Source organism: Pyrus communis, chromosome 4, assembly GCF_963583255.1.
Source record: "Pyrus communis chromosome 4, drPyrComm1.1, whole genome shotgun sequence".
Classification (NCBI taxonomy): Eukaryota; Viridiplantae; Streptophyta; class Magnoliopsida; order Rosales; family Rosaceae; genus Pyrus; species Pyrus communis.
In genome coordinates, this window is record NC_084806.1 from 4,174,690 (window position 1) to 4,199,204 (window position 24,515).

The 24,515-nt window shown below is 38.5% G+C and overlaps 4 protein-coding genes across 6 annotated transcripts; 1 reads left to right on the forward strand and 3 right to left on the reverse strand.

Annotated features, from left to right (window-relative positions):
* Window positions 1-236: 236 nt before the first annotated feature.
* LOC137730949 (sphinganine C4-monooxygenase 1-like) lies at window positions 237-3,134 on the reverse strand. Its single transcript, XM_068469969.1, has 2 exons — window positions 2,551-3,134; window positions 237-1,085 (listed from the first exon to the last, which is right to left on the reverse strand). The coding sequence occupies exons 1-2, from the start codon at window positions 2,770-2,772 to the stop codon at window positions 534-536; spliced, it is 774 nt and encodes a 257-aa protein (XP_068326070.1). The 5' UTR covers window positions 2,773-3,134; the 3' UTR covers window positions 237-533.
* A 1,742-nt stretch (window positions 3,135-4,876) lies between these two features.
* On the reverse strand, window positions 4,877-15,109 carry LOC137731702 (origin of replication complex subunit 6-like). Its single transcript, XM_068470887.1, has 9 exons — window positions 14,884-15,109; window positions 14,679-14,784; window positions 14,491-14,571; window positions 14,197-14,306; window positions 14,024-14,088; window positions 13,839-13,926; window positions 13,691-13,761; window positions 5,828-5,924; window positions 4,877-5,736 (listed from the first exon to the last, which is right to left on the reverse strand). Exons 1-9 carry the CDS (start codon window positions 15,107-15,109, stop codon window positions 5,651-5,653), a joined length of 930 nt encoding a protein of 309 aa, XP_068326988.1. The 3' UTR covers window positions 4,877-5,650.
* A 1,076-nt stretch (window positions 15,110-16,185) lies between these two features.
* On the reverse strand, window positions 16,186-19,337 carry LOC137731701 (uncharacterized). Its single transcript, XM_068470886.1, has 9 exons — window positions 19,174-19,337; window positions 18,862-18,984; window positions 18,468-18,665; window positions 18,186-18,264; window positions 17,863-18,008; window positions 17,375-17,488; window positions 17,107-17,238; window positions 16,596-16,709; window positions 16,186-16,469 (listed from the first exon to the last, which is right to left on the reverse strand). The coding sequence occupies exons 1-9, from the start codon at window positions 19,225-19,227 to the stop codon at window positions 16,419-16,421; spliced, it is 1,011 nt and encodes a 336-aa protein (XP_068326987.1). The 5' UTR covers window positions 19,228-19,337; the 3' UTR covers window positions 16,186-16,418.
* Window positions 19,338-21,194: 1,857 nt separating this feature from the next.
* Window positions 21,195-24,414, forward strand: LOC137732055 (probable hexosyltransferase MUCI70). Of its 3 annotated transcripts, none has more exons than XM_068471350.1 (8): window positions 21,195-21,565; window positions 21,685-21,786; window positions 22,128-22,483; window positions 22,722-22,933; window positions 23,050-23,306; window positions 23,406-23,584; window positions 23,812-23,912; window positions 23,989-24,414. In XM_068471350.1, exons 1-7 carry the CDS (start codon window positions 21,385-21,387, stop codon window positions 23,881-23,883), a joined length of 1,359 nt encoding a protein of 452 aa, XP_068327451.1. In that variant the 5' UTR covers window positions 21,195-21,384; the 3' UTR covers window positions 23,884-23,912; window positions 23,989-24,414. The 3 variants fall into 3 exon arrangements, with proteins under 3 accessions (XP_068327451.1, XP_068327452.1, XP_068327453.1); XM_068471351.1 differs by having other exon boundaries at window positions 24,015-24,414; XM_068471352.1 differs by having other exon boundaries at window positions 24,019-24,414.
* The last annotated feature ends 101 nt before the right edge of the window (window positions 24,415-24,515 follow it).

The window sequence follows — 24,515 nt, forward strand, 5'->3', positions numbered from 1 at the left end:
CGGCGTGAGCCATATAAAATGGGCGGGCCTTGATAAATTAACCATTTAATACGTAGTGGCACCAAACACCTAATTCGTATTAAGTAGTCCTATCCGATGTCTAGTACGGCATGCCAAACGAGGCCATGTCTTTATTAAACGGAGTTCGGATAATATGACACCACAAGAATGTTGATAATTCCAGCACGAACAGAAATTTGAAAACAATATAGTGAAAATTAGACTACATGAGCAAGTAGACCCCCACAACGGTTTCTCCGTTCACATCCTCAATCCAAAAGCAAATGTAGTTCACAATGACAGAATCCGGTGGAGGAATGAAACCACCGGAGCTAATGTCGGAATTTATCTTAATACATGAATTCCTGATTCCACGACTAAGTTTTAAAACTCATCCAAAAAGGAAAACAAAAGAGTAAGGCACAGCACCGTATATGTATATACACAATATTTAGGCAGTGTGGTTTCCTAAGAAAGAAAAACAACAAATACCGGTACAATCAAATATAGATTCGTGTTTCCTTGTGTAAGAATCAGTTCTCCTTCTCTACTTTCTTAGGCAGCACTTCAAAGCCCCCACCTGCTCTCTTCTCTAATGAGTAAGGCATGTACGTACCAAGTATTCTATCCCACATAACAAAGAATGGCTGGGAGAAGTTGTACTTGGTTCCATAGAGCTGGTGGTGGATGTCGTGGTAAGCACTATTATTTCTGAACAATGCATGGAAAAGGTTCCCCGGAAGCCACAATCCACAATGATCGTCTACTGTTTTGATGGTAGCAAAGGAGAAGAAGAATATGGAGGTTCTAGGAGACATACCAGAGAGGAGAAAAGATAAGGCCCCACCAATTGTATCAAGGAGAAGTCCCTCCACAGGATGATTGTACAGAGCTCCAAATGCATAGGGTACAACAAGTCGGTGATGTTGGGAATGGATATGTTTGTATAAGAACTTGTTGTGGTGCATATATCTATGCATAAAGTATTGCCAGGTATCCAAAACCACCATTGCGGTAACAAACTGTCTTGCTAGATCAATGAAAGAAGACTTTGTACCTTCATCCCCACCATCATTTCCTGTCACCTGTCAATTAAAAAGAAGTCATAAGCTACGTGAGTTAAAATCAGCAAACAAATATGAGTATACCGCAGATGATGCATCAGGTCTGAAGCAGGGGTCAGGAAATGGAAAATAACTGATGGCAGGGTGCTACCAATAAAAACACTCTTTTTGCGAAAAAAAACAAAACTACCACGGCATTATCCCCACATAAATGAGGAAGAGCTATAGTAATGACTGTCTTTCATGTATCAATTGGGAAAGGGAACCCTAACAAGGACTTGTGAACAAAGCTACATGCACAATGCATAGTGAAGATTCTGGTTTTACTCCCTAAAAATGGTTATCATATGGGAAGCAATGAACCTGGGATGGTAACAATTATCAAACTGTTTAGTGTAATTCATAGATCAACAATAAAGGAAATCCAGTAAGGTGGACGAGAGACCTAATGTTCGCCACCTAATGATATTCAATCATTAACTATCCTCTTTTAAAAGTTTGTACTACTTTATGACATACATTGAAATGGGGCACCTAATTAGTTAAGTGAATACATTTCAAGAGCTAGAAGCTCTACAAAGTAATACTTTCAGAAAGCAGATATCCAAACTGACTGAAGGTGGCCACAGCTAGACTAGTTCTGGTTCACTTGTCCTAAACAGACCGAAGAAGCCCAATTTTCTATATTCATGTTACAATTTCCTCATATGCTAACAACAAAATGAAAGAAGCTTGCGTAAACACACAAGTCCATCCCTTGAAAACTCGAATGTCTTCGAAGATGAAGCTTAGATCATAAGAAATGTCATATAGCATGATAACAAAAAACAATATAATGAAAGAGGATAAGATCACCAAAACCTAAAGTTCAGTTCATTCGATAAGCTAAGGATCACTAAACAGCATAAAACAAGACGAGGACAAATATTTCGCATCTGATATTATATTAGGCAAACCAACCAAAAGAAGCAGGAACTCCTGCAACTACTTTCCTGTTCAGTTCATTCGATAAGTTAAGGATCATTAAACAGCATAAAACAAGACGAGGACAAATATTTCGCATCTGATATTGTATTAGCCAAACCAACCAAAAGAAGCAGGAACTCCTGCAATCATCACATTTCCAACTACTTTCCTAACCACGTAATAGAAAACGATATGAAAAGTTCAAGGTATTATGCAACTAGGTTGCCGGCTTAGCAGCCTGTTTGCTACAATTACCACACAATTAACACAACCCAGAAAGGAAACAACAGAAACTTTTATGCAAAACCAAATTACAGAATTGTATCCCCAAAAGGAGAATTAACCAGATTTTGACAGCCCCAACCCCAACAAACCAAACAATATTAATTACCCACAAAAAAACTAAACTTTCCCAATTCATAACCTGATCAAAGGTTAATTCTTTCCTTCCGAGAATGCGAAATTAACCAAATTTTAGCCTCAAAAAACAGGGAAAGGTAAAGGAAATTGAAGTAGTTACCGTGAACAGGATAATAGCGACAATAGCCTGAACCGTCTGCTGCAGAAGAACCCCTTTGACCACCGTTCGCTTGGAGACCGAATTCTTCTCGTCCTCGTCCTTCTTGGTGTGCAAACGGTACTTCTCGAACGAATCCAGCAGCACGTAAATCCCCGAATACGCCCAATAAATCAAAACCGGGACGAAAGTTCCCAACAGCTCATCGGAAACCTCGATTCCCATTTTTTGATTTTCGGAAGAATTCAAAAAAAAAAAACCCGACTATCAAGAAGAAGAAAGGAACCCACAAATCGAAATTCGCATGAGAAGTATCGATTCGTTTCGAATTTATCCCCAAATTCGCAAAATCCTAAATTAGAGAAAGATATCCTAACCCTAAACCAAAATAGGAAATTTCCACTATTATTGACGTCGGTTGGAAATGCAATCAAGTTTTTTTTAACTTAAAAATATTCAGGATAAACATTTATATCAAAAATCATTGAAGAAAAAGGTGGGTCAAGTTTTGATTTTTATTTAAATTCAACAGCAGGCTCGTTGGAAACAATGTGCGAGAAAGCGAGAGGAGAGAGAAAGAGAGGAGAGAGAGACCCAGAAATATCATTCATCCAAACTATGGCCTAGCTCTGTGGAGTCGTTTCTTCTGGTGAGCTCGCTACGTGGACTCCACGGATTGGGCGTTTTGTGGGTCCTGTGATTTGGTGGGAGCTTTTGATTCGCTGGAGGGACCAACGGTATTATTCTTTGTAACGAATGTTCTTTTCTGCTTCGGATTTTTGCAAGGATTTTAGAGATCTTTAATTTATATTTGTTCATCATATACGTGTGATCAATTTTTATCCGGTCTCGTTTATATTTAATTTTAAATAAAATTATTTAAAATAATTTTTAACTATATAATACACGATAAACGAACATAATTTAAAAATTCATATTATATGATTTAAAAATCCTCGTAATCCTTACAAAGAGTATCTGAAGGGGACGATCCTCATTCTTTTGTAATGGAAGGGTTTTGCATTAATTTCCTGTGGGACGGACTAAAAAAGGGCACGCCGGGTTTGACTGAAAAATGAGTGGAAGAATTTTCCCCCGTTTCAAAGCCGACAAATAAAACGCGGGAGGGTGGAAAGTCCACAGTGCCCTTGGGGACGACGTGTCAGCTTGTGCTCCTTGGAAGGCATTTTGGAGATTTTGCAAATTATGACATCAACATTTGATCAAAGAATAAACAAGGACACCGATTACCAAATATGTCAATAGCACGGTGGAAGAAAAAAATGTCAATAACACATGTACACTAGATGAAAGTGGGGTGGTATTGGTATGATTACCGTACCAAAACTCATGTATCGATTATCATACCAAATTTTTGGTATGACAAAATCTATTACCATTATCATGCCAAATTTTTGATATACCGAATTTTGGCATGCCAAATAGTTTAGTTGGCATGATATGATAATAGTAATTACCACTTTGTTTTTGGCCATTCTTTTGGGCCAAAATTTGATTTTTTTTTTTTTTAACCAGTTCAAGGTCCAAACATGTTTTGGCCATTCTTTTTGGGTTTCTAAAACTTTTTCATTTAATTATGAGAATTTTATAGAGATTCATTTAAGAAACAAGAAGTAAATAAATGAAAGAATTGCTGAAAGAACCTAACATCCCTAAAGAAAATAGTACAAATATTCTTAAATTATATCTCTACATTCTTTAAAATTGTAAAAAAATTAACTTGATAGAAGAAGTCAGGGAGAAAGACATCCCAATTTGATGAAGGAGAAGATGAGACGGACTGCAAAAAGAAAGAGAGAGTTGCCGGAACGGGAGCAACATAGATGAAACCGATGACTAGATGAGTGAAAAGATAAAGAGTCACAGCGCAAGAAGGCTTAGGTTTTTTTATTAGGAAAGTAAAGGTTAGAGGGTGAGATGATTGGATAAATGACTACTAAAAAAATATAAAGTGCATAAATAATGATAATAATACCTAATTATATAAATAAATGATATAATATTAATAGTAGTGGTACAGTACGGTATACCACTGATAATGATTTTGAATATCATTACTGTACAGAAAATGTATGGTACGGTACAAATACCATACCATTACCAATGGTACAAATTTTTTTGCACAACTTTGATATGGTACGGTTAGTAATTCGGTTGGTATGGTAATTCAACAAAAACTTCCACCCTAGATGAAAGTATGCGTTAGTAGGGACGTTACATGGTTGAACTTGTAAGGATGTCTAATAAGAAGTCTGTCACGTTATCACGATGACTCAAATTAACCAAACAACAAAGAGAGTTTGTAAAAGAGTACGGTGTGAGAGGTTGGAACCACTCGACCCTCTACCATACTGAATTTTTTCTTTCGCTAGACACCATGTTGGTCTCTAGGGGCATAGCCTTGTAAGAATCAGAATGGTTTCAGGCCTACTCTGACATTTTCTTCACACAGAAAAATTTAGAATTATGCCTTTGATTTTCGAAGATATTTCAAGGTATTAGGGACCCAACTATAATCTTTACTTTATTTCTTTCACTAGGTTTGAAGTAAGGTTGGTGGTTGTTATGTTGTTAACCAATGTCACTGTGAATTTTGAGGGACTCAGGTGATTAGAAGAGGGAGAGAGAGGAGGTAGGTGAGTGAGCTTCCTTCATTCTTCTACTTAAAAAGACTTTTGGGAGTTGAATTGAGGAAAAGGATGACAAGAACATCATACCAAAACCAAACGATGGTGGTCGGTAGCTTAGGACAGGGCATATCTTTATTTTTCTTGGATCAAGGAAGAATTTTAGGGTGAGACTTTTGAACCCCTCTTGAGTTAAAATTTTGGCTCCGCCACTGTTGGTCTCATTCGATAAATCAACCCAAATACTTCATGAGCAAAGGCCATCCCCAACCAAAAAACATGAACTCTGCTTGTATTCATGGATGAAATTTGAAATTTCTATTGATACATTTCACTCAATCTCCATATCGATATCTGATGAGTTTGCAATCAGAACTTCAATAATTCGTTTACCATTTCAATGCTTTGCTTGACGTTCTCGATGGTATGGCACAAGAAAGCAAATATGTATCGTCCTATACAGCCTCCAAGTTCTGAGTTCCGGATACGTGTACATGCACATCCTTCAGAAGGTTAGTTTGTCTGGTCCGCTTACAAAGAACTAAGAGCAAACGCATATCAGTTGGGTTTTTCCATCTCAATGTGCATGATTGGTACAGAGTGAAACAATCTGAAGGGAAATGCATTCAAACCTTCTGCCTCGGTTTCTCCATTAGATGTGAGGACCGAGGTTTTCCAACCCTCGTAGGCACGCTTTTCGATCTTTTTGTGCCGCTTGTAACTTGAAGGCTGCAGGTTCAAGGGCATCAAACAGTTACATTCTGTAGTTTTCATTTCTAGGGTGGCTTACTCGAGAGGTTGTTAAGATGAGACTGATCAAGAACATAAAAACAAAAGCTATATCACTTGTTCCGCCATGCAGTACAGGCAGAGTCCACGCTTTAGAATTCAAAATAAGATAATCGATATAAAAAGAGAAGATTTGTGATTCTATCAGAAATCTAACATGTATCTTAAGCGTAGAAAATCCAGTCTGCTTGATAAGGTAGTGGCATGAACATGATTGATATCAAATGTTGCAGACGGACAGAACGAAAATAGCACGATTGAGTAAGCATCAAACATTCCATGCTGGTAATTATCAAAGTAAACTAGTTGTCAAAGCACTAATTGATAAACTATCAATCAAGGAGAAAAAAAAATTGGCCTCCAAAATAAACTAGCTCTCAAAGTTTTTCAAACACCTCCGAGTGGCCTCTCCGTGGTTTACAAGAGTGCGAATGTACTAGATAAAATAAATTTACAAATTTGCAGAGGATAATGATTCTAAACCCAATCATTCAATCAAAAATTAACAAACTTACAAGATTGGGAACAAAGTCGATGAAATCGATTCAGCGATAGCACCGTTTTCGAACCTGAACTTCTTGAATCAGGCATCGCGGCGGTGACCCACCTGAAAATGATGAACGGATTGCTGCAAATCCTAGTTGAAATCGCTTGCACTTGCAGATATTCGAGCGTTCAAAGACGAAACCATGGAGAACGCGAAGAGGAGAAGGGAGGTGAAGGCTTCGAAGTCGAGCTCGCGTTCGCCATCGGTTTCATTGGAATTTGGGAGAGGATTTAGTAGAGCAGTCATTGCAGAGTTATCTATTCGCCGGAATTTGGAGATCGTCGTGGTGGGATGGGAGCGTGGCTTTTCTTTTCTGAGTTTGAATTGCGGTAGTTTGGGAATAGAGGCGGCAGCGTGAGGTTGTTAACAGAGAGACTTTTTTTTTTTTTTTTTTTGCTAACACTCTAACTTGGTATCGAATTCACCCACGAGATTACTTGATAGTGTCAGATTGGGTTAAGCGAGTAGACAAGTGTCACAAGATTGGAGAGGCCAAAATATTAAAATTACACATGATCAACAAAATACAACAAGTTTTGTATGGAGAGATCCAAAATATTAAAATTACACATGATCCACAACATACAAGTTTTGTATGGAGAGATCCAAAATATTAAAATTACACATGATCCACAACATACAACAAGTTTTGTATGGAGAGATCCAAAATATTAAAATCAATGGAGAGATCCAAAATATTAAAATTATACACCACTGAATAATATATAACAAGTCTTGCACAGAGAGACAAAATAAGAGGAGTGGACCAGGTATTTTGCGGATAACTAGCTCTCTCTACATCTTTCCACTGATCTGAAAATAACATTGGAATAGAAAATAATTAAAAAAAATATTAATAAGATACTCATACCAAAAACAAAAGAGATAAGTAACTAAAAAACATTTGTAACATTTTCAGTGTATTTTGTATTTGAGCAACATCAAATCATTGTAAAATATGGAACATGTGGTGTACAAGTATCATTCGGGTTTGTTTTTTTGTCGGAAATTTGTATACATGTGTAATATTTGTATAAATAATTTTGAGGCCTGAAATATACTCTAAAAAAGATGAACATGAATTAATTAAAATGATTTTTCTATAAAATAATTATAAGAAGAAAGCATATATCACTTAGGTTTTAAACTAATCAAATCCTTGTTGGATCTAAAATAAATTTTGGATTGAAATCTAAAATTTGGGTAATTTTAAAATTTTAAATATAGTAAATCCAACGGTTGAGATTGAAAACGATCAAATTTAACAGTAAAAAAAAATCCAACTGCTAAAACAATTGAAAAAAAATATTTGAATCAAAATTCACCCAAAAACTCTATAATACATATTTCATAGGCTCCGTTTAATGAATTTTTAACTTTTCTCGGAATCTAAATATTTGCTAATGTGAAATCTAGTCAATGAGTTTTATTCGAGTAAAAAACTTATGTCGGGTTTATTGTGGAGAAAATTATATTTCATTGGTTAAAATTATATTTTTAGTAAGAAAAGTATGAACACATACATTACCCAAACATTAGTAGTTTCCCGTGATATAGTTCCAAAATCTGCAGTTGTCAGCTATGACTTGGATTGCACGCTCCCAGACATTTCGAAATCTGAGCTTAAACAACAATATGACCGCCAAAACAGGATTGAAGGAATAAACCATTGGATTATAAAATTGGGGAGCAAGGATGCCATGCAGAATGATCCAGCAGCTAGCCCACACTAAGCCAAGCCCTCCCCAGATAACGAAGCGGTACGGAAGTCGGGCGGAGAGGACAAAAAGTCCAAACCAAACAACAGAGAGAGCTGCCATAACCACGACAGAGAGAATGTAGTAAGGGGGAAGGCATGGGCAGTTATTCAATCTGCACTCACAAATAGCCGTATCGGCAGAGGGAGGCTTGACAAACTGGCTCGGATTCATCCCGAGGGCAATCAGAATGGCAGCTAAGGCCAAGAGGATGGTCAGAGTCTCCGTTAGATGTTGCGGGTATGGAGGTGGATTTCGAAGAGGGTTTTGATTTTCAACGTCCGCCATAGCTGTGCTCCAAAATTGGCAGCTGGGAGAATGAGAGAATGAGAAATGAGGGTTTGAGTTGAGTACGTAGCGTCGGGTTGTGTGAGCTATTTATAAGCTTGCGGTTTTTGTCCTGGGTGATTCCCATTTTGTGGACACTTGCGAGAGTGAGTCAACAGGGGGCAAGGGAACTTCCAGGAAAGTTCGCTACAGTGTTCTATAAGCATTGAGGTGCAAACGACGGCATCCTATTGACTCGGTTAGGTGAGGACTGAGGATTTCCAAATACAATAATTGACATAATTGTCAATAAGCTTAACAAAAAGGCAATTATAGCTTACAATTGGTCAAGGAGAGAATGAGAAAATTATAGCTTACAATTGCTTTTGAGTTTTGACAATTAGAATTGCTTACTAGGTTGTTAGTATCAGAAGAATATTTCTCATTAACTCACTGAATAACTTTACACTATAGGTATTTATACAAGTCTATCACAACTAGCAAAGAAAGATTGCTTAATCTCTTAAGTATTGTCTCTTCTTGGTGTAATTACATTTGTATCCTTAATATCCCCCCTCAAACGAAATGGAGAAAGCCGCAGTTGAAGTTTGGCACGGAGAAACAGGAATCTTGGCTTTAACAGAGCCTTGGTGCAAATATCAGCAATCTGATCCTGGGAAGCCACAAAATGCACAGAGACTTGATTTGCCAGAACCTGTTCACGAATGTAATGGTAATTGATCTCGACATGCTTTGTTCGAGCATGGAAAATGGGATTTTTGGCTAAGGAAATGGCCGAGACATTATCACACCATAACTAGGGGGAATGGGGCAGAGGATAAGTAATGTCAGCAAGGAGTTTGCACAACCATGTGAGTTCTGCAGCGGTGTTAGCAAGAGATCGATACTCGGCTTCAATGGAGGATCGAGCAACAGTAGGTTGCTTCTTGGCACTCCAACTGATAAGGGAATTGCCAAAATAAATGTAATAACCGCCTGTGGATCGCCTGTCTAAAGAGCATCCTGCCTAATCTGCATCAGAAAAGGCATGAAGAGATGGAGCCTGAGAACACTTGGAGAACCATAAGCCCAGGTCAAGAGAGCCCTTGAGATATCGGAGAATGCGCTTCACTGCTTACATATGGGAGATCCGTGGATTGTGCATAAACTGACAAACCAAATTAACAGCAAAACTGAGATCAGGTCGAGTCCAGGTTAAGTACTGAAGAGCTCCAACTAGAGACCAATATTCAGAAGCATTGTCAAGTAGAGGAGAAGTATGATCAAGCTTAGTGGTACTGAGAGGAGTGGTGCAGGGCTTGGCACCTTCCATGCGTGCCTTGGTCAGGAGATCTAAGGTATACTTAGTTTGATTGATAAAGATACCTGAAGAAGATATTTTGACTTCAATTCCAAGGAAATAGTGAAGAGCACCAAGGTCCTTGATGGGAAAAAGAGCACTGAGGTGAGAAAATGACTTGTTGACAAGTTGCAGAGGAAGGGCCAGTCACTAAGATATCATCCACATAGACGAGGATGAATACCAAAGTGGAAGAGTGCTTGACAAACAGCGAGTGATCACTTTGAGAGCCTTGGAACCCAAGAGAAGACAAAGTCGTATGAAGTTTATCATACCAAATACGAGGGGCCTGTTTTAAACCATATAGGGACCGGTAAAGATGACAAACATGATGTGGTTTAGCTGGATCTTCAAAGCCAGGTGGCTGTTGCATGAACACAGATTCAGTGAGAGTGCCATTGAGAAAGGCATTGCTGACATCTAGCTGATTGAGAAACCAATCATATTGGGCAGCAAGAGTGAGAAGAAGGCGAATAGTCACAGGTTTAGCCACTGGACTAAAAGTTTCAGTGTAGTCCAAGCCCTCTTGCTGGTGAAAGCCTTTAGCAACTAAACGGGCTTTATACCGATCAATAGATCCATCGGGTTTTCGTTTGATCCTAAAAACCCACTTACAACCAACAAGGTTAGGAGAAGAAGAAGAAGGGACAAGGGACCAAGTATCAGTGTTGATAAGAGCATTAAACTCCTCTTGCATTGCTGTGCGCCAATAGGAAGATTTGGAAGCTTGGGAGTAGGTTGTAGGAATATAGTCAACGGCAAGATGTGGAGGAATAGGGTGCTTAGTGGCAGTGAGGGCTTTGGGTTTAAAAATGCCGAACTTGGATCGTGTTTGCATGGGGTGAATATTGGTAGGTGCTGGAGACTATGAGGAATTGGAAGGTAAGGGATCTGCAGAAGTGGATGATGAGACAAGGTGGGAAGAGGGGGATAGGGATGGGGAGAGTGGTGCAGGATTCACAGAAAGAGGGGGAGATGGGGATGATGGTGGGGAAGGAACCGTGGGTGGAGGGAAAAGAAGAAAAGTGAGAGAATAGGGAATGGAAGATTAGGAGGAGGAAGATAGAACAAGATGAGATGAAGAGGAAGACAATGAATGAAATGGAAAAGTTGATTCATCAAAGATAACATGGCGTGAAACATAGAGTCTATGAGTGGAATGATGTAGACAGAGATAGCCCTTATGATTTAAGCTATACCCCAAGAAGACACAGAGCTTGCTTTTAGGGTCGAGTTTGGAGGATGTGTATGGCTTCAGCCAAGGGAAGCAACTGCAACCAAAGACCTTGAGAAAATTATAGTCTGGGGCTTTCTTGAAGAGAGACTACCAAGGAGAAGATCAGGAGATAGTAGGTAACCTGTTAATGAGATAGACAGATGTAGCAAAAGCCTCAACCCAATAAGCATGATGTACTTTAGATGCTGCCAAGAGAGTCCGAGCAGTCTCAACTATGTGCCGGTGCTTACGCTCAGCACACCCATTTTGCTCAGGAGTGTGAGGACAGGTGAGTTGATGGTGGATTCCATGGCTAGATAAGAACTGAGAGAAAGCAATGCTAACAAACTCTCCACCAGAATCTGATCGTAAAGCAATAACCTTTGAACACAGAAAGTTTTCAACAAGTAATTTCCATTGCTTAAACACGGGAAGTACATCAGATTTACACTTCAAAGGATAGAACCAGCAATAATGGGTATAGTCATCTAGGAAAATGACATAGTATCGAAAACCTTGATGAGAAACAGTGGGTGAGGGTCCCCAAACATCCGTATGAATAAGTTCTAAAGGCTTGCTGGTAGTACAAGTAGTCCTCGAAAACGGAAGTCTGGAACATTTTCCTAGTGCACAATCTGAGCAAAAAGTTTTATTAAAACTATCAACAACATCAATACAGGATTGAGAGGCCAACTTATTGACAATCTTCACAGAAGGGTGACCCAATCTTTGATGCCAGAGATGTCTTGGAGCTTTGACAGAGGCAGCTAAAACATGAGGAGAAGTACCAGGTAATGATGATGTGGAGATTGGATAGAATCCATGTTGAACTGGACCTTTAAAAAGCATCATCCCCGAAGAAAGATCCTTCACAGTGAAGTGAAAGGGATAAAGATGCATAGAACAGGAGTTGTCAAGGAGAAATTGATTCACAGAGAGAAGATTATGCTTTAAGGCAGGGACATGTAAAACATTCTTTAACAAAAAAGAATGAGTAGAAGTATGTAAAGATGATGCACCAGAGTGGAGAATAGACAAACCTTTGCCATCTCCAATATACACTTGTTCAGGACCAGTATGTGCTTCTGAATTCTGAAGATTGGCAGTCGAATTTGTCATGTGCGAACTAGCACCAGAGTCGACGATCCAGGTAGGATTATGATTGGAAGTATTAGCAATCATGGCAGAATGAGAAGCTTTGCCATTGTAGTGTGGATCCATGCGATGAGGACAATCACAGGCTTCATGGTCTGGTTGGCGACAGATCTGACAGAATAGCTTTCGAGTAGAAGAGTAATTTGGACGAGCTCCACGATGGAATCGTTGATTAGTATGCCGAGAGTAGTTATTCCTGCCATTGTTGAATCTAGAGTTGCCACGAGATTGAAAATTACCCCGATTTGGACGTCCTTGATTGGTAAAAGTAGGAACATGCGGAGCAGCAAAACCTTGAGGAGGAGAATTTGCAGGCAAAGGAATAATACCAGCAGAGGAATGATACGCCTGAAACGATGCAGTGGAAACAGATTTCTTCTGATTGTTGAGTTGAATTTCCTTACTGAGAAGTAAGCCATGCAACTCATCAATAGTTGTGGAGCCAATACGGAACTGAATAGCATCCACAAACGAGTCAAATTCGGGAGGTAAGCCATGAAGTGTGACGGAGATGAGTTCCGAGTCTTCCACAGGAGCACCAGCACTTGCAAGGGCATCTGCAATTTCTTCAATTTGCTGGAGATATTGAGCAGCAGTCAAATCACCTTTAACAAGACTGCGAAGACGAGAACGAAGCTCGTGAATGTGAGACTGAGAGGCAGTGGCGAGTCGCGATTCCAGTTTCGCCCAGAGTTCTCGAGCAGAAGTCACGCCAACTGTGTAGGGAATTAAAGATTCAGAGATAGTGGAATTAATCCAGATAAGAATGTTCTGATCATTCTCAAACCAGGTAACATAGGTTGGATTGAGAGTTGTAGTGCGATTGCCAGAAGAATCAAGAAGATATTTGGGCGGCGCCACCAGAGATCCGTCAATGAGACCAGTAAGATTGTAACGACGGAAGATCGGAGCAAACAAGGCACTCCAGGTGAGATAATTTGTAGTTGTAAGCTTGATTGGAACCAAGGATCCAATGTTTTGGATCGTGATGGAAGAAATCGCAGAATTAAGGTTGAGAAGTGCATTTGGAATCGGATGAACAGGAGAAGCCGATTCGGAAGATGGAGAGGCAGTAGTCACCATAGCTGGAGATTGAGGAAGTGATCGCGATGAAGAGCAAAAATCTCAAGCAAAAAGCACGATCAAGATCAAGAACGTGATCAATCGATCGAAGAAGATGAAGCGGTGCAGAGAGAAGCGGGAAAAAAGGGATCGAAAAGGGAGGGTCGTGAGACTTAAGGCGAGTGATACCATATTAGAAGAATATTTCTCATTAACTCACTGAATAACTTTACACTATAGGTATTTATACAAGTCTATCACAACTAGCAAAGAAAGATTGCTTAACCTCTAAGTATTGTCTCTTCCTGGTGTAATTACATTTGTATCCTTAATAGTTAGTACCTCAGTTCCTTCATCGAAGGAATAGCCACCGTCCTCAAGTTTCCCTTTCTCCGGCCAAACATCTAGAAGCTCTGCGCGCCAATCGACAAGTTAATGAATAACGATGGCAAAATATCTAGAAGTTATGCACCATGGAAAAGATATATACCTCCGTTCCCCTTCACATGCTTGGGATCTTTCTTTTCCTTTTCAATTCCACAAACATCAAAGCACAAGTCTTTCATGGAAGTCGAAACCTGCAGAAGAAGCTCACAAATATGATAAGCCTAGAAACAAAAAAATGTAGTTGACCACAAAAATGACTATTGCATAGTAGGAAAGGCTGCATCTTACGGAAGAGAATTCAGTTTCAGATGCACCGCAAAGCTCAATCAACTTAAGCTTGTCTACCTTTAACTGCAAACATATTAGGTATGACACTAATTAGTGAAAGACTAAAAGTCTTACGGAGGAAGTCCCCTTTTTCCCACGAAATCAAGCGAGAGAGATGAATCATGGGGATTCCTTGTGTTTTTTCGCACACAAATAGAATGCCGCAGCAATGAACACGGGACGAGTGAAACCAGCACTTGCCTGCCGAGAAGCTGGCAACGATGCAAGAAACTGAGCCTTGTAACTGAAACATGACAGTATAATAAGAATAATCTACACTTAGAACCAAGCCATCCAACAAATAACCAGAACTTGATGCTCTCAGAAGCATTTTGCCGAACATTTAGCAAGTGACATGCAGTTCCACGAAGCAAGCATATGAAAAGTATTCATTAAAAACCGAAAAAGAGATTGAAATCGCATCTTACAGAGACAAGGCCTTTTGTACAAGGGGAACGATCCGAACACACCCAAACTGAATTGCCGGTTCTCTAACATCCAGCTTGTTCCTACACCACCACCACCACAACACACAATCCAATCCAGTAATCGGTATCCACAAAACAGGAAAATGACGTCGAAATCAGAAGAACCAAATGAGAAATGGAAAACCCACCTGACCCCGAGACCGTTCTGCATCGAATTGTAGCATCTGGTGTAAGCCTTTTCAGACATCCCACTCAACGTTATCGCCTTTTTCCTATCGAAAAGAAGCCCGGATCCACAAACGAATTCAATCCAGAGCAATCACAAGCGTAAAGTTAAAACCCCAGTATGAATCTGAAAAAGGACGGGATTGCAAAATCAAAAGCTCGATTACCTTGTGGCGGCGATTTCAAAGCAAATCACAGCTTTGCAAACCTCACCCTGCAAATTACAATCAAAATTGATCAGATAAGAGATTTTGGGATTTTGAGGGAAGCTTATGACGCCGATTATGGATGAGTCGAACTGGATGTCGCAGAGACGGCAGAGCTCGGCGGCTCGTCGGATGACGTGCTTGGAGTCGTCGAGGTCGAGCTTCCTTGCTATGTTGGAGAGATCCATTTCTTCTGAGATGGGATCTCTCTGGCTGATTGGTGGGTTTTAGGGAGAGAGGGACTGAGAGAGGAGGAACAGCCATTTGAGCATACTAGAAAATGGCGGGAAGTAAATTTACCGGTGTTCGCGCTTAATCGCCTACGGTAAATTTTCGTACAGAATAATGTTATTCTTACGATAATTTTATATCATATTTTTTTACCATCTTAGATACTAGATGAGTTGGATAAGTTACATCAGTTAATTTCAATATTTTTATTAATTAAAACACTTAAATAATCTTAGGTTATAGAATGAGAGTCCTCGTATACCACAATCATAATTTAATTAACAATCTTTTTTATTAATTCTTGATTAATATTTTGAAATTAAATGCTAATTAATTTAGATGATGTGACTATCTACATCAGATGCCACCTAAGGTAATATACAATTGTGATACAAAAATATGGTAAGAATTGTTTCATTTAATATGCACGTTAGTTCAAATCTTTGTCTCCTCTACAGTTGAGTAACACGTGTATTTTAATTTTGTAATCAAGAAAATAAGTTCAAGAGTTAATTAATTATTAATTATCACTAAATGCGTTTAAATCTCAAAATTTGTGTAATAAATAGATTAAATCAACCTCATTTAATGACAATTAGAAATTTTTCAATGTACTGAGAACACAAACTAGTACACTAAATGTCATAATATAATTGGTTGAAAACTTGAAAATCTTATTTTTTAAGTTTTCAACCAATTGTTTTATTACATGTGATGTATCAAGCCGCGTGTCTAACGCACTAAATAATCTCCATTCCTTTAGTATCTAAGATTCGAAAATTTGAGTGTAAAATTATGTTGTCTTCTCTTGAATCATATAAGTTGATTACCAACTTTATTGGATATGGAAAGAGTTTATGTTGGCCAATTTGAGGAGAGTCTCGTGTACAACCGAGATAATATCTCTCGTTGCTAAGTCTCTCAACACATGATGTATGCCCCATTTTTCACTCGGTTACACAGTAGAGTTTATTGTTTAAGATATTCCAACTTGAGGGTCCAGAGAAAGCAGAGGTTTACATAAGAACCAATGAAACTAGCAAATATCTCTTTCCCACTTCTCATCTTCTTCCAAGCATATAAACTGCTCAGATTTAATCCCTAAATCACATGCTCTATTTCTAAGCAGCTGAAAACTTCTCTTCTGACACCGCCAACGGTTACACAATAACACAAATCAACCAAAGGCCCTCGCTTTGATTTCCAACGAGCAGCGTGGAGTGCCTGTAGAAGATCCCCCGGATCAAGTAATGAACATCGGTCGTGCTAATTGGATGTCTCGGTTGTTGGTTCCTCTGTCCCGCTGCTGTTAATCAACTGGTAAAACAGTGACGGGAGTAATATCAGTTTTCACAAGATATAATACAACAGGAAGTGGAGCAGAAAACACTGCGGAGAAAGAGAAGTGTCCGTGTGAGTGGGCAGGCAGAAACTTTTACATACCAAGGCGCCAAGTTGCTCATATGCTCCCATTACTTTGAGATCTTCCTCGTCTTCGTAGCCTACTTGTATTATTCTCGGTCCATTGACGGACCAGAAGGCTCTTAGACCTGCCTCCTGGGTGGAGATAGAACCATACGCGTTATTAAATGTTGTCATACATCTTTCCAACAAGGGTATAAAACTAATCCTCCAAATTCTTTTTCAATAAAAATCAACAGAATTATCCACGGCAAGGAATATGTTATTACTATAAGCTGTAGACTGGGAAAGAGCTCAACTGATTCCACACTTTACCTCAAGAAAAGCACTCTATAAAAGTCATTGTATCAATGCACATCTTATATAAGACATCTGTGTTCTCACTCAACATTGCAATTTGTTGCTAAATCCTTTTCTTTAACATATTTGTGTTCCACGGAACCGCATGATTATTATTTTTTCTATCTTTCCTATGTCAGACATTTTATTTTATTTTTGGATGAACAAAACAAAATATATTTTGTCATCTGACCTGTAATGTGATCAAGTATATGGCCTCCAGTGCTTGAACACGAATTTCAGGATCATCAACTGGTTCACGCTCAATTGAGAGAGCACTCCCAAGCTCAAGTGGCATTTTCGATCTATCCTGTTCACTGTAAATCTGGACAAAACTTACCAGATAAATATGAAGGAACAAAAAAAAGTGTACAAGTGTGTGTGTGTGTGTGGGTGTGTGTGTATATATATATATATATATATATGAAAGCATCAGAAGTCAAGAAGGTGCAGAATACTACCTTGTTACCAGCAACCGGAAGAAGCAGAGCTGGCCAGAGAAACTCTGAAATCAAAAGCAAATTCTGAAGCTGGCTCTCAGCTTCAAAACAACAGTTGCGAATAGTTCCAGAAACCTGTAAGCAAATAAAATATCTCATTAATAAAGTAAGCAGTTGATAACGGAGCTTCCCTTGGTTAGATTGGCACCAGCTTGGCTGCTCAACCTTGACCAGAGTAACCCGTGCTTCCCTTGGAAGACTTTGAACTCATTCAGAATGCCTAACTGATAGATCATATATGACCAGATAGTAAAGCTCTCTCTAAAAGGACCGTCGCAAAATAATTATATGAGAGCTAGTTCATCAACAGCATAAGCCCTGCTTCTTTTGTTTTTTTCACAAGTAATTTTTACTTCTGTTTCTAACTGACGAGAATCAAAAGTGAAATATAGAGTAAACAACAAAAAAGATTCTCTATCTTGTCCCGTTGTGGGATCTATCATACATACCCCTTTCCTCCTCAAAGGACTAGGAGAGTCGAACTGTCTAATAATCTGCCTTAAAAGCCCTCGCTTAGGGTCCAGCAAAAGCTTCCTTCCTGCTTCCTGCTTTGAGATGTTTACAAGTATGGAACCAACATGCTCAAATGGATCTTCTGATACATGTGGAACAAAAAGTGTCAGAGCAAGATAGTGATATAAACATGTCAATATTGGTGACTGCAAACAAAAAACAATGTGAAAATTATGTCACATGTAACAAAGATCATTTACACATTCAGATTATATCGTTCTTTAAGTAAAACATATAAATTTTGAAAGGAAAAACGCACCGCTAGCTTCATCTGAAGATCTACAAAATGATCTCACAAGCTTCATAACATAGAGCCCTTGCATCTTCTCGTCTCCAGTCTAGCAAATATACATAATTGACACTATTACTATTAACATTTCAGGGACAACACAGTCGCGTATGACTATTCCAAAAATCTGCCTTCTTCGTATAACAATGAAAATAATGAAAATTCTTGTAATTCGCAACAAATTATATTCATTTTATTTAGTACATATTTCTATGTGATTCGACAATCAAAAATGAGCTAAGAGAAAAACACCTGCAGTAAACAAGTAACACCGACATCCAACTGCGTGAGATTAACTAAAAGCATAACCAGCAATGGGCTAATGCTAGACCCTGGCTTATACAAAACGTCCATAGCAACGTTAATCATTCCCATGTCAACCATCTTCGCTGCTAGACCAGAATTTTGTGAAAGATTAACAAGAGCTTCCGCTGCAGGTTCCGTGACCTCCTGAAAAATGTTAAACCAATTCTTCTTATTTCCACATCAATACCAATCAGATAACCGCGCAAACAGGCTAGCTTGCGCAGTATCCAAACCATCAAAACCCCAAATTTAGTTGCACATTTTGCATTAAGTTGTGTATAATCATCAAATTGAAGAATTTTATCACTAATCAGAGAAAAAAGGAGCCGTGAGATTGCACCTTGTTTCCGGCTACGAGACGAGATAACGAAGGAAGCAGAATCTTCGAATAATTGCCCAAAGACTGCAGGCCGTCGTCGGAGCCGGTTAGCCCCCGAACGATATCAACAGCTGCCTTTGTCACCTTCATAAACAAAGCAGCCAATCCAAGATATCAAAGAGACAAGTAATTTTCAGTTAATTTCCCTTCAAATTAATTTTAATCGGCAGTTAAAGAAGATGAAATCAAACCATCAAGCAACCAAAATTTCAAATTCTCAAATTTTCAACCGTAAAATAGGAGGGGGCAAAGAAGTGGGAAAAAAATACTTACTGCTGGAGATGGAGAGGATAGAAATCCCACTAGCTCTTCCAGTTCCGTCGCCATTGTTGTCTTCCTCGCAGCGCGCGCAGCCGCTAACCGCTTTTACAGTCTACGAGCTAAAGAAACTCGACGCTGTTCGACGGCGTCGTCTTTGGTCCTTCCCCTATGTACACACGTTTATGTGGAGCGCACCGTTTTGACCGACATTTGGAAAGGCAGCAGCGTCACGCAGCTCACGCTCTATTATTCGGAATTGGATCCCATCAAGAATCCTCGTATTTTAATTATTCATCATGTATCGTGCGATCAGAAATTATTTAAATTTTTTTATTTAGAATTAAACATAAATAGTATTGATGAAAACTAAACGTACCGTGTATAATGAACGGTAAGATGTGAAAATATTTAGGATCACCACAAAGTAGATAGAATCCTCTTCTCTATCATTCGAATGAGGATCATTTTTTGATTCTATTTATGAAAATTCTAGAGATGCTCAAATTACGTTTGTTTATCGTACATCATGTGATTATAAATTGTTATAAATTTTTTAACTTAAAATTAAATACAAATAATATTTGATGAAAACTAATGCATAAATTGAGATTCTCACAAAAAGTATCGGAGAGGATCGTCACTCCTATTATTCGCTGTCTTTTTACGGTTGCCGGTAAAATCGTTGGTTGCAAGACTTTTACCTTTTGGGCAATAAAAGTGGGAAAATTGCATATATGCCACATGAACTTATCAATTTTGTCATTAATCGCCTAAATTTAAAACAATGTAACAATAGCATTTGTAGTTTTTTATTCACAATTCAGTTGGATATTGAGGACGTGACTTGCACGTTGACCCCTAATAAAGGTTATTATCGTCTATTTGCGTGTATGAGTATTGACACTCTTTTTTTTTTTTTTCAAGAATTTTCCAGTTTTGTTAATACACATGTGTAAGAGACTATTTTCTCTAACACTGTGTTTGGATGTGAAAAAAAAACTCGTAATTTAAGTAAAGGTCGAGATTTGACAATAGGATTTTGGAATGGCTAACTAGAGCAAAGAAATTGAAAATTGCCAAGAAAAAAAAATGTGGAAACTGGAGCTCCGCTTTCCTGAGTTTAAATTCTACATACGAGTCGTTATTCACAAATTTAATAAAGAGAAATTATGTTTTTAGTGTGCCAAAAATCCAGATAAAACTCTATTGAAACCAAAAAGAAGGAAGAACTTCTAATCACTTTTACGTTCTTATTGGGTTTCAATTTTGTGTTTATACATGATTTTGTTTTTAAACTGTTATGAATCATTGTTCTTGATGAGGTGATTCGCTTGAGATTGGATGGTTGAGTGTGGACAAGGCTTGTTAGGTAAGTAGAGGTCAAAGGTTGGGGTTGTGGATATTGTAGACTGGGAGTTAGGGCTGAGAAAGAGAGAGAGAATAGCATTTTATTGTGCTTATTGATTTTCTGCATGCACACACACACACACAAAATCTCCGACAAGGGTGAGAATAACAGCTGGTTGTAGCTATTTACTTCTTTATATATATATATATATATATATGTATAATTATGAATCATCTATTCACGTGGAAATATTTAATTAGACTTGTGAGACTCATATATGTGTCACTTCAACACACAATAGATTTTTTAACAGAATTACGATGGAAAAACCATATAGAGAGTTTGGGCATTCATATTCAATGACAAAATTAATTGATTTTTAATTTTAAGAATCATATTATTGAAATACGTCAATTTCAAAAATTATTTATGATAGAAACATAAATGTAAATATAAAAAAATGGTATTCACGAGAACGTCCTCGAGAAGGGTATGACGCACATGTTAATAAGAATTGATGATAAAAAATAGACGAAGATGGCATATTATGAAGAGACTATAAATATGAGTTGCTGTTTACGAAATATTTGAATATGTGTGGCAAAAGTGAAAAGTACAAATGCGGAACGGTAAAAAGTGAAAAAAACGGTACAGGTGCCCTTTGTTTTCCCAGACAGCACGAGACGGGTGACAAATTACAGAGGACAGAAAATCTTACGCTCGTTATTGCACGCTCCCATGGAAGCTCGGGGCTCTACCAGCGATGATAGATCTTCCCACTTCGCCACTCTGTTGCCATTAGATCTCCGACCAGGAAAACCCGCCATGAAAACAGCTCCATAGACGACGGTGGCGAATCGCTGTTGCCGGAGGAGATGAGGAGAGGTATAATCGGCGCGTTGTTGAAGTATCAGGGTGAGCACGGCACTCGCCTTGTTCGCAAAGGAAGGAGGCTCGGTCGAATCGCCAGGAACAAATTCTGGTTCTGGGTTTTTCTCTTTGCAGCCATTTTTTTTATTCACTTGCTGCTCGTCGGCTTCAAAATGCATCCTCCTGGTATGTGCAAATTTACAGCAAAAACTTCAACTTTGGTTAATTGGATTGTTTAAATTTAAATTTAATCATCTTGGTATTAATACGATGGTAATTACGGATGTGGGTTTTGATCAATGCAGCTAAACTAGAAGGTAGTGGTAGTAGTATTAGTATTTCGGTTCACCCAGAAATTTTGCCGTCTGGTGTTGGAAAACCACCCAGAAGCAAGCGTCGTGCCAAGTGTAAGTGTTGTTATACATCGATCCCGTGAATTTTTGTTATACTTTTTAAAAGTGTGGATAATTCGTCGATATTATTGATACATACTTAGACCTTATGGTTGTCTCGATATGTCATTGGTAAACTTGATTGCACTTTTTAAAAAAGCGCATTTAACCGCAATGTAGAAGGACTACTGATACCATAACCCTTGAGTTTCTTATTGATTTGGTGCTTATGCATATGAAAGATATGAACTTTGTTGACTGACTGTAATTGGATAATAAAAGATGCATACTTTGGGAACGGGAATTTTACGATATGACTTATCCCATTTGCTTCCTCCCATATGCTGGCTTTTCAGATTTGCCTTGTGAAGTTGGATTACTGGAATCAGTTGAGTATCTTGTTGAACCCAGGGAAGTCAGGAACTTCACATATTTTTCACTGGAATACATTGACCAAGAGGGATTACCTTCTCGTAGTAATATGTACGAACCTAGATTTGGAGGGCATCAGACACTTGAGGAAAGAGAGCAATCCTTCTTTGCGAAAAATCAAACTCTGCATTGTGGATTTGTCAAGGGACCCCCGGGATTCTCAAGCTCTGGATTTGATTTACACGTTAAGGACAAGGCATACATGAATGGCTGTAAGATTGTAGTATCTTCTTGCATTTTTGGAAGCTCTGACTTTCTAAGGAGGCCTACAACCAAAAAGGTAAATATACTATTCCTTATTGAACTTCTTTGTATCCTATCCTTATAAATCATTTAATCAGTGTCTTAGGTTAAGTAGCTATTTTTTTCTCTTTTAGTGGGTTCTTTAGTAAACAAGATGTCGCTAAAAGAACTTTAACTTCATCGGATATCTTGTTTGACTGATAAAATTTGAGTTATTGATTAGACCCCTTCGTGTCAGACAAGAAGTAACCGAAAAATGTTTGCATTTGCTACAGATGAGCGAATATTCCAAGAAAAATGTTTGTTTTGTAATGTTTGTGGATGAGCAAACATTGGCAAAACTATCAACAGAGGGACATGTTCCTGATGATACAGGACGAATTGGCTTGTGGAGGATAGTCATAGTGAAGAATTTACCATATGAGGATATGCGCAGAACTGGAAAGGTGCCAAAACTTTTATCACATCGCCTTTTCCCCAATTCATGGTAATTCTCAGACCATGTTCTAGCCATATAGTTCTTGGGGCAACCTAGGTCCATTCAATTCTGATTTGGGTTTTCAATCCATTTTTCTTCCCCATTTTTACAATTCCTGTTTTCAGGTATTCAATTTGGCTTGACAGCAAGATGCGACTCAATACTGATCCGATGCTGATTATTGAATACTTTTTATGGCGCACAAAATCAGAGTATGCCATTTCCAACCATTACGGTCGCCATTGTGTCTGGGACGAGGTACTCCAAAACAAGCGTCTAGATAAGTACAATCACACAGCTATTGATGAACAGTTTACATTTTACCAGTCTGATGGCCTCACCAAGTTTGACCCTTCAGACCCGAATACTCCTCTTCCAAGTTGTGAGTCTTATTAGCATTAGTCATTTGTAAAGATTGGGTTTTCTTTTCATCTGGAATCTGTGATATTTTATGCTGATTTCATGTGCTATTTCTGTGCAGACGTTCCTGAAGGTTCATTTATAGTCCGGGCACATACACCAATTTCAAATTTGTTTTCCTGCCTTTGGTTTAATGAAGTAAACAGGTTTACCTCCCGTGATCAACTAAGCTTCGCATATACTTACCTAAAATTGAGAAGAATGAACCCAGAGAGACCATTCTACCTAAACATGTTCAAGGTATTGAAATTTTTTAGAAGTTTATGATGTATTTCTCATAGTGGTTACATCATATTTCAACTGTATGCTGCATTCAATTTGTGATCTTGAAGTGTTGTATACAGTGAGATGTGGCCGACATGTTTTCAGAGCCACTCATTTCTTGAATTCGAGCTGTGTTTTTTAAACAAATGAGAGAATGTTAGCCAGTGAGATGGATGCATTGTTTTTTCTTAATTTTTTTGCAGGACTGTGAACGTAGAGCACTAACGAAGCTATTCCAGCACAGGGAAGCACCGCCTTCTCCACCCATTACTTGAACAATGATTATTGTTTATAGTTTATGCAGGTAAGGTTAATTGGGTGTTCATTGTTCTGCATGTTTGTGTTTTCGTTCGTTTAGCAGCTTGTATTATTGTTTTCAGGCATTTGATCTGTGATCTTGTGCTAGTGAGCTTGAAGTATGGAGATTCCCCAAGACTTTCCAAAAAAGGATTGTAGCTGCTGCTTTCGGCTGGTGGGTTTTGTTGTTGCAACTGACCACTATGCACTCAGAGCGAATTCATTCGACACTACAAAACATCTACAGATCTAATGCGATCAAAACTGTCAACGCTGTTGCTGGCTGATTGTTTCTAAGGAGGGCAGACCAAGCAGCCATTACTATCGGTGTTCGCACAATTGCGGTTCAGTTCCAAACATAGTTAGGGACTTGCGTTTTCTTCTGTTGTAGTTTTCAGTTGCAAACCCAACTTTCTAATGTTCTTGAAAGAAGGGTTTTATATACAGAAACTAACAATGTATTATTTGTGTAGCCTACCAATTTAATGTAGAAATTCTTTTAGTAGCCTCAAATATTAACGACTGAAAAGTCGGTTATACTGTTGGCTAGAGTTCGTTTTGAAATGCTTATCGAAAAAGTAGTTTTAATAAAAGCACATCAATATTTTAA

Coding starts and splice junctions, on each gene's coding strand:
- LOC137730949 (XM_068469969.1), bottom strand. CDS start 2,772: ATGGGAATCGAGGTTTCCGATGAGCTGTTGGGAACTTTCGTCCCGGTT. Junction 1,086..2,550: donor TCGCTATTATCCTGTTCACG/GTAACTACTTCA, acceptor TTTAATTGACAG/GTGACAGGAAATGATGGTGG.
- LOC137731702 (XM_068470887.1), bottom strand. CDS start 15,109: ATGGATCTCTCCAACATAGCAAGGAAGCTCGACCTCGACGACTCCAAG. Junction 13,762..13,838: donor GCATGTGAAGGGGAACGGAG/GTATATATCTTT, acceptor ATTGGCGCGCAG/AGCTTCTAGATGTTTGGCCG. Junction 5,737..5,827: donor TGGAGAAACCGAGGCAGAAG/GTTTGAATGCAT, acceptor GTTTGCTCTTAG/TTCTTTGTAAGCGGACCAGA.
- LOC137731701 (XM_068470886.1), bottom strand. CDS start 19,227: ATGGCGACGGAACTGGAAGAGCTAGTGGGATTTCTATCCTCTCCATCT. Junction 18,265..18,467: donor GTGTTACTTGTTTACTGCAG/GTGTTTTTCTCT, acceptor TATATTTGCTAG/ACTGGAGACGAGAAGATGCA. Junction 17,239..17,374: donor TTCCGGTTGCTGGTAACAAG/GTAGTATTCTGC, acceptor AGTTTTGTCCAG/ATTTACAGTGAACAGGATAG.
- LOC137732055 (XM_068471350.1), top strand. CDS start 21,385: ATGAGGAGAGGTATAATCGGCGCGTTGTTGAAGTATCAGGGTGAGCAC. Junction 21,566..21,684: donor CTTCAAAATGCATCCTCCTG/GTATGTGCAAAT, acceptor TGATCAATGCAG/CTAAACTAGAAGGTAGTGGT. Junction 22,484..22,721: donor GGAGGCCTACAACCAAAAAG/GTAAATATACTA, acceptor CATTTGCTACAG/ATGAGCGAATATTCCAAGAA.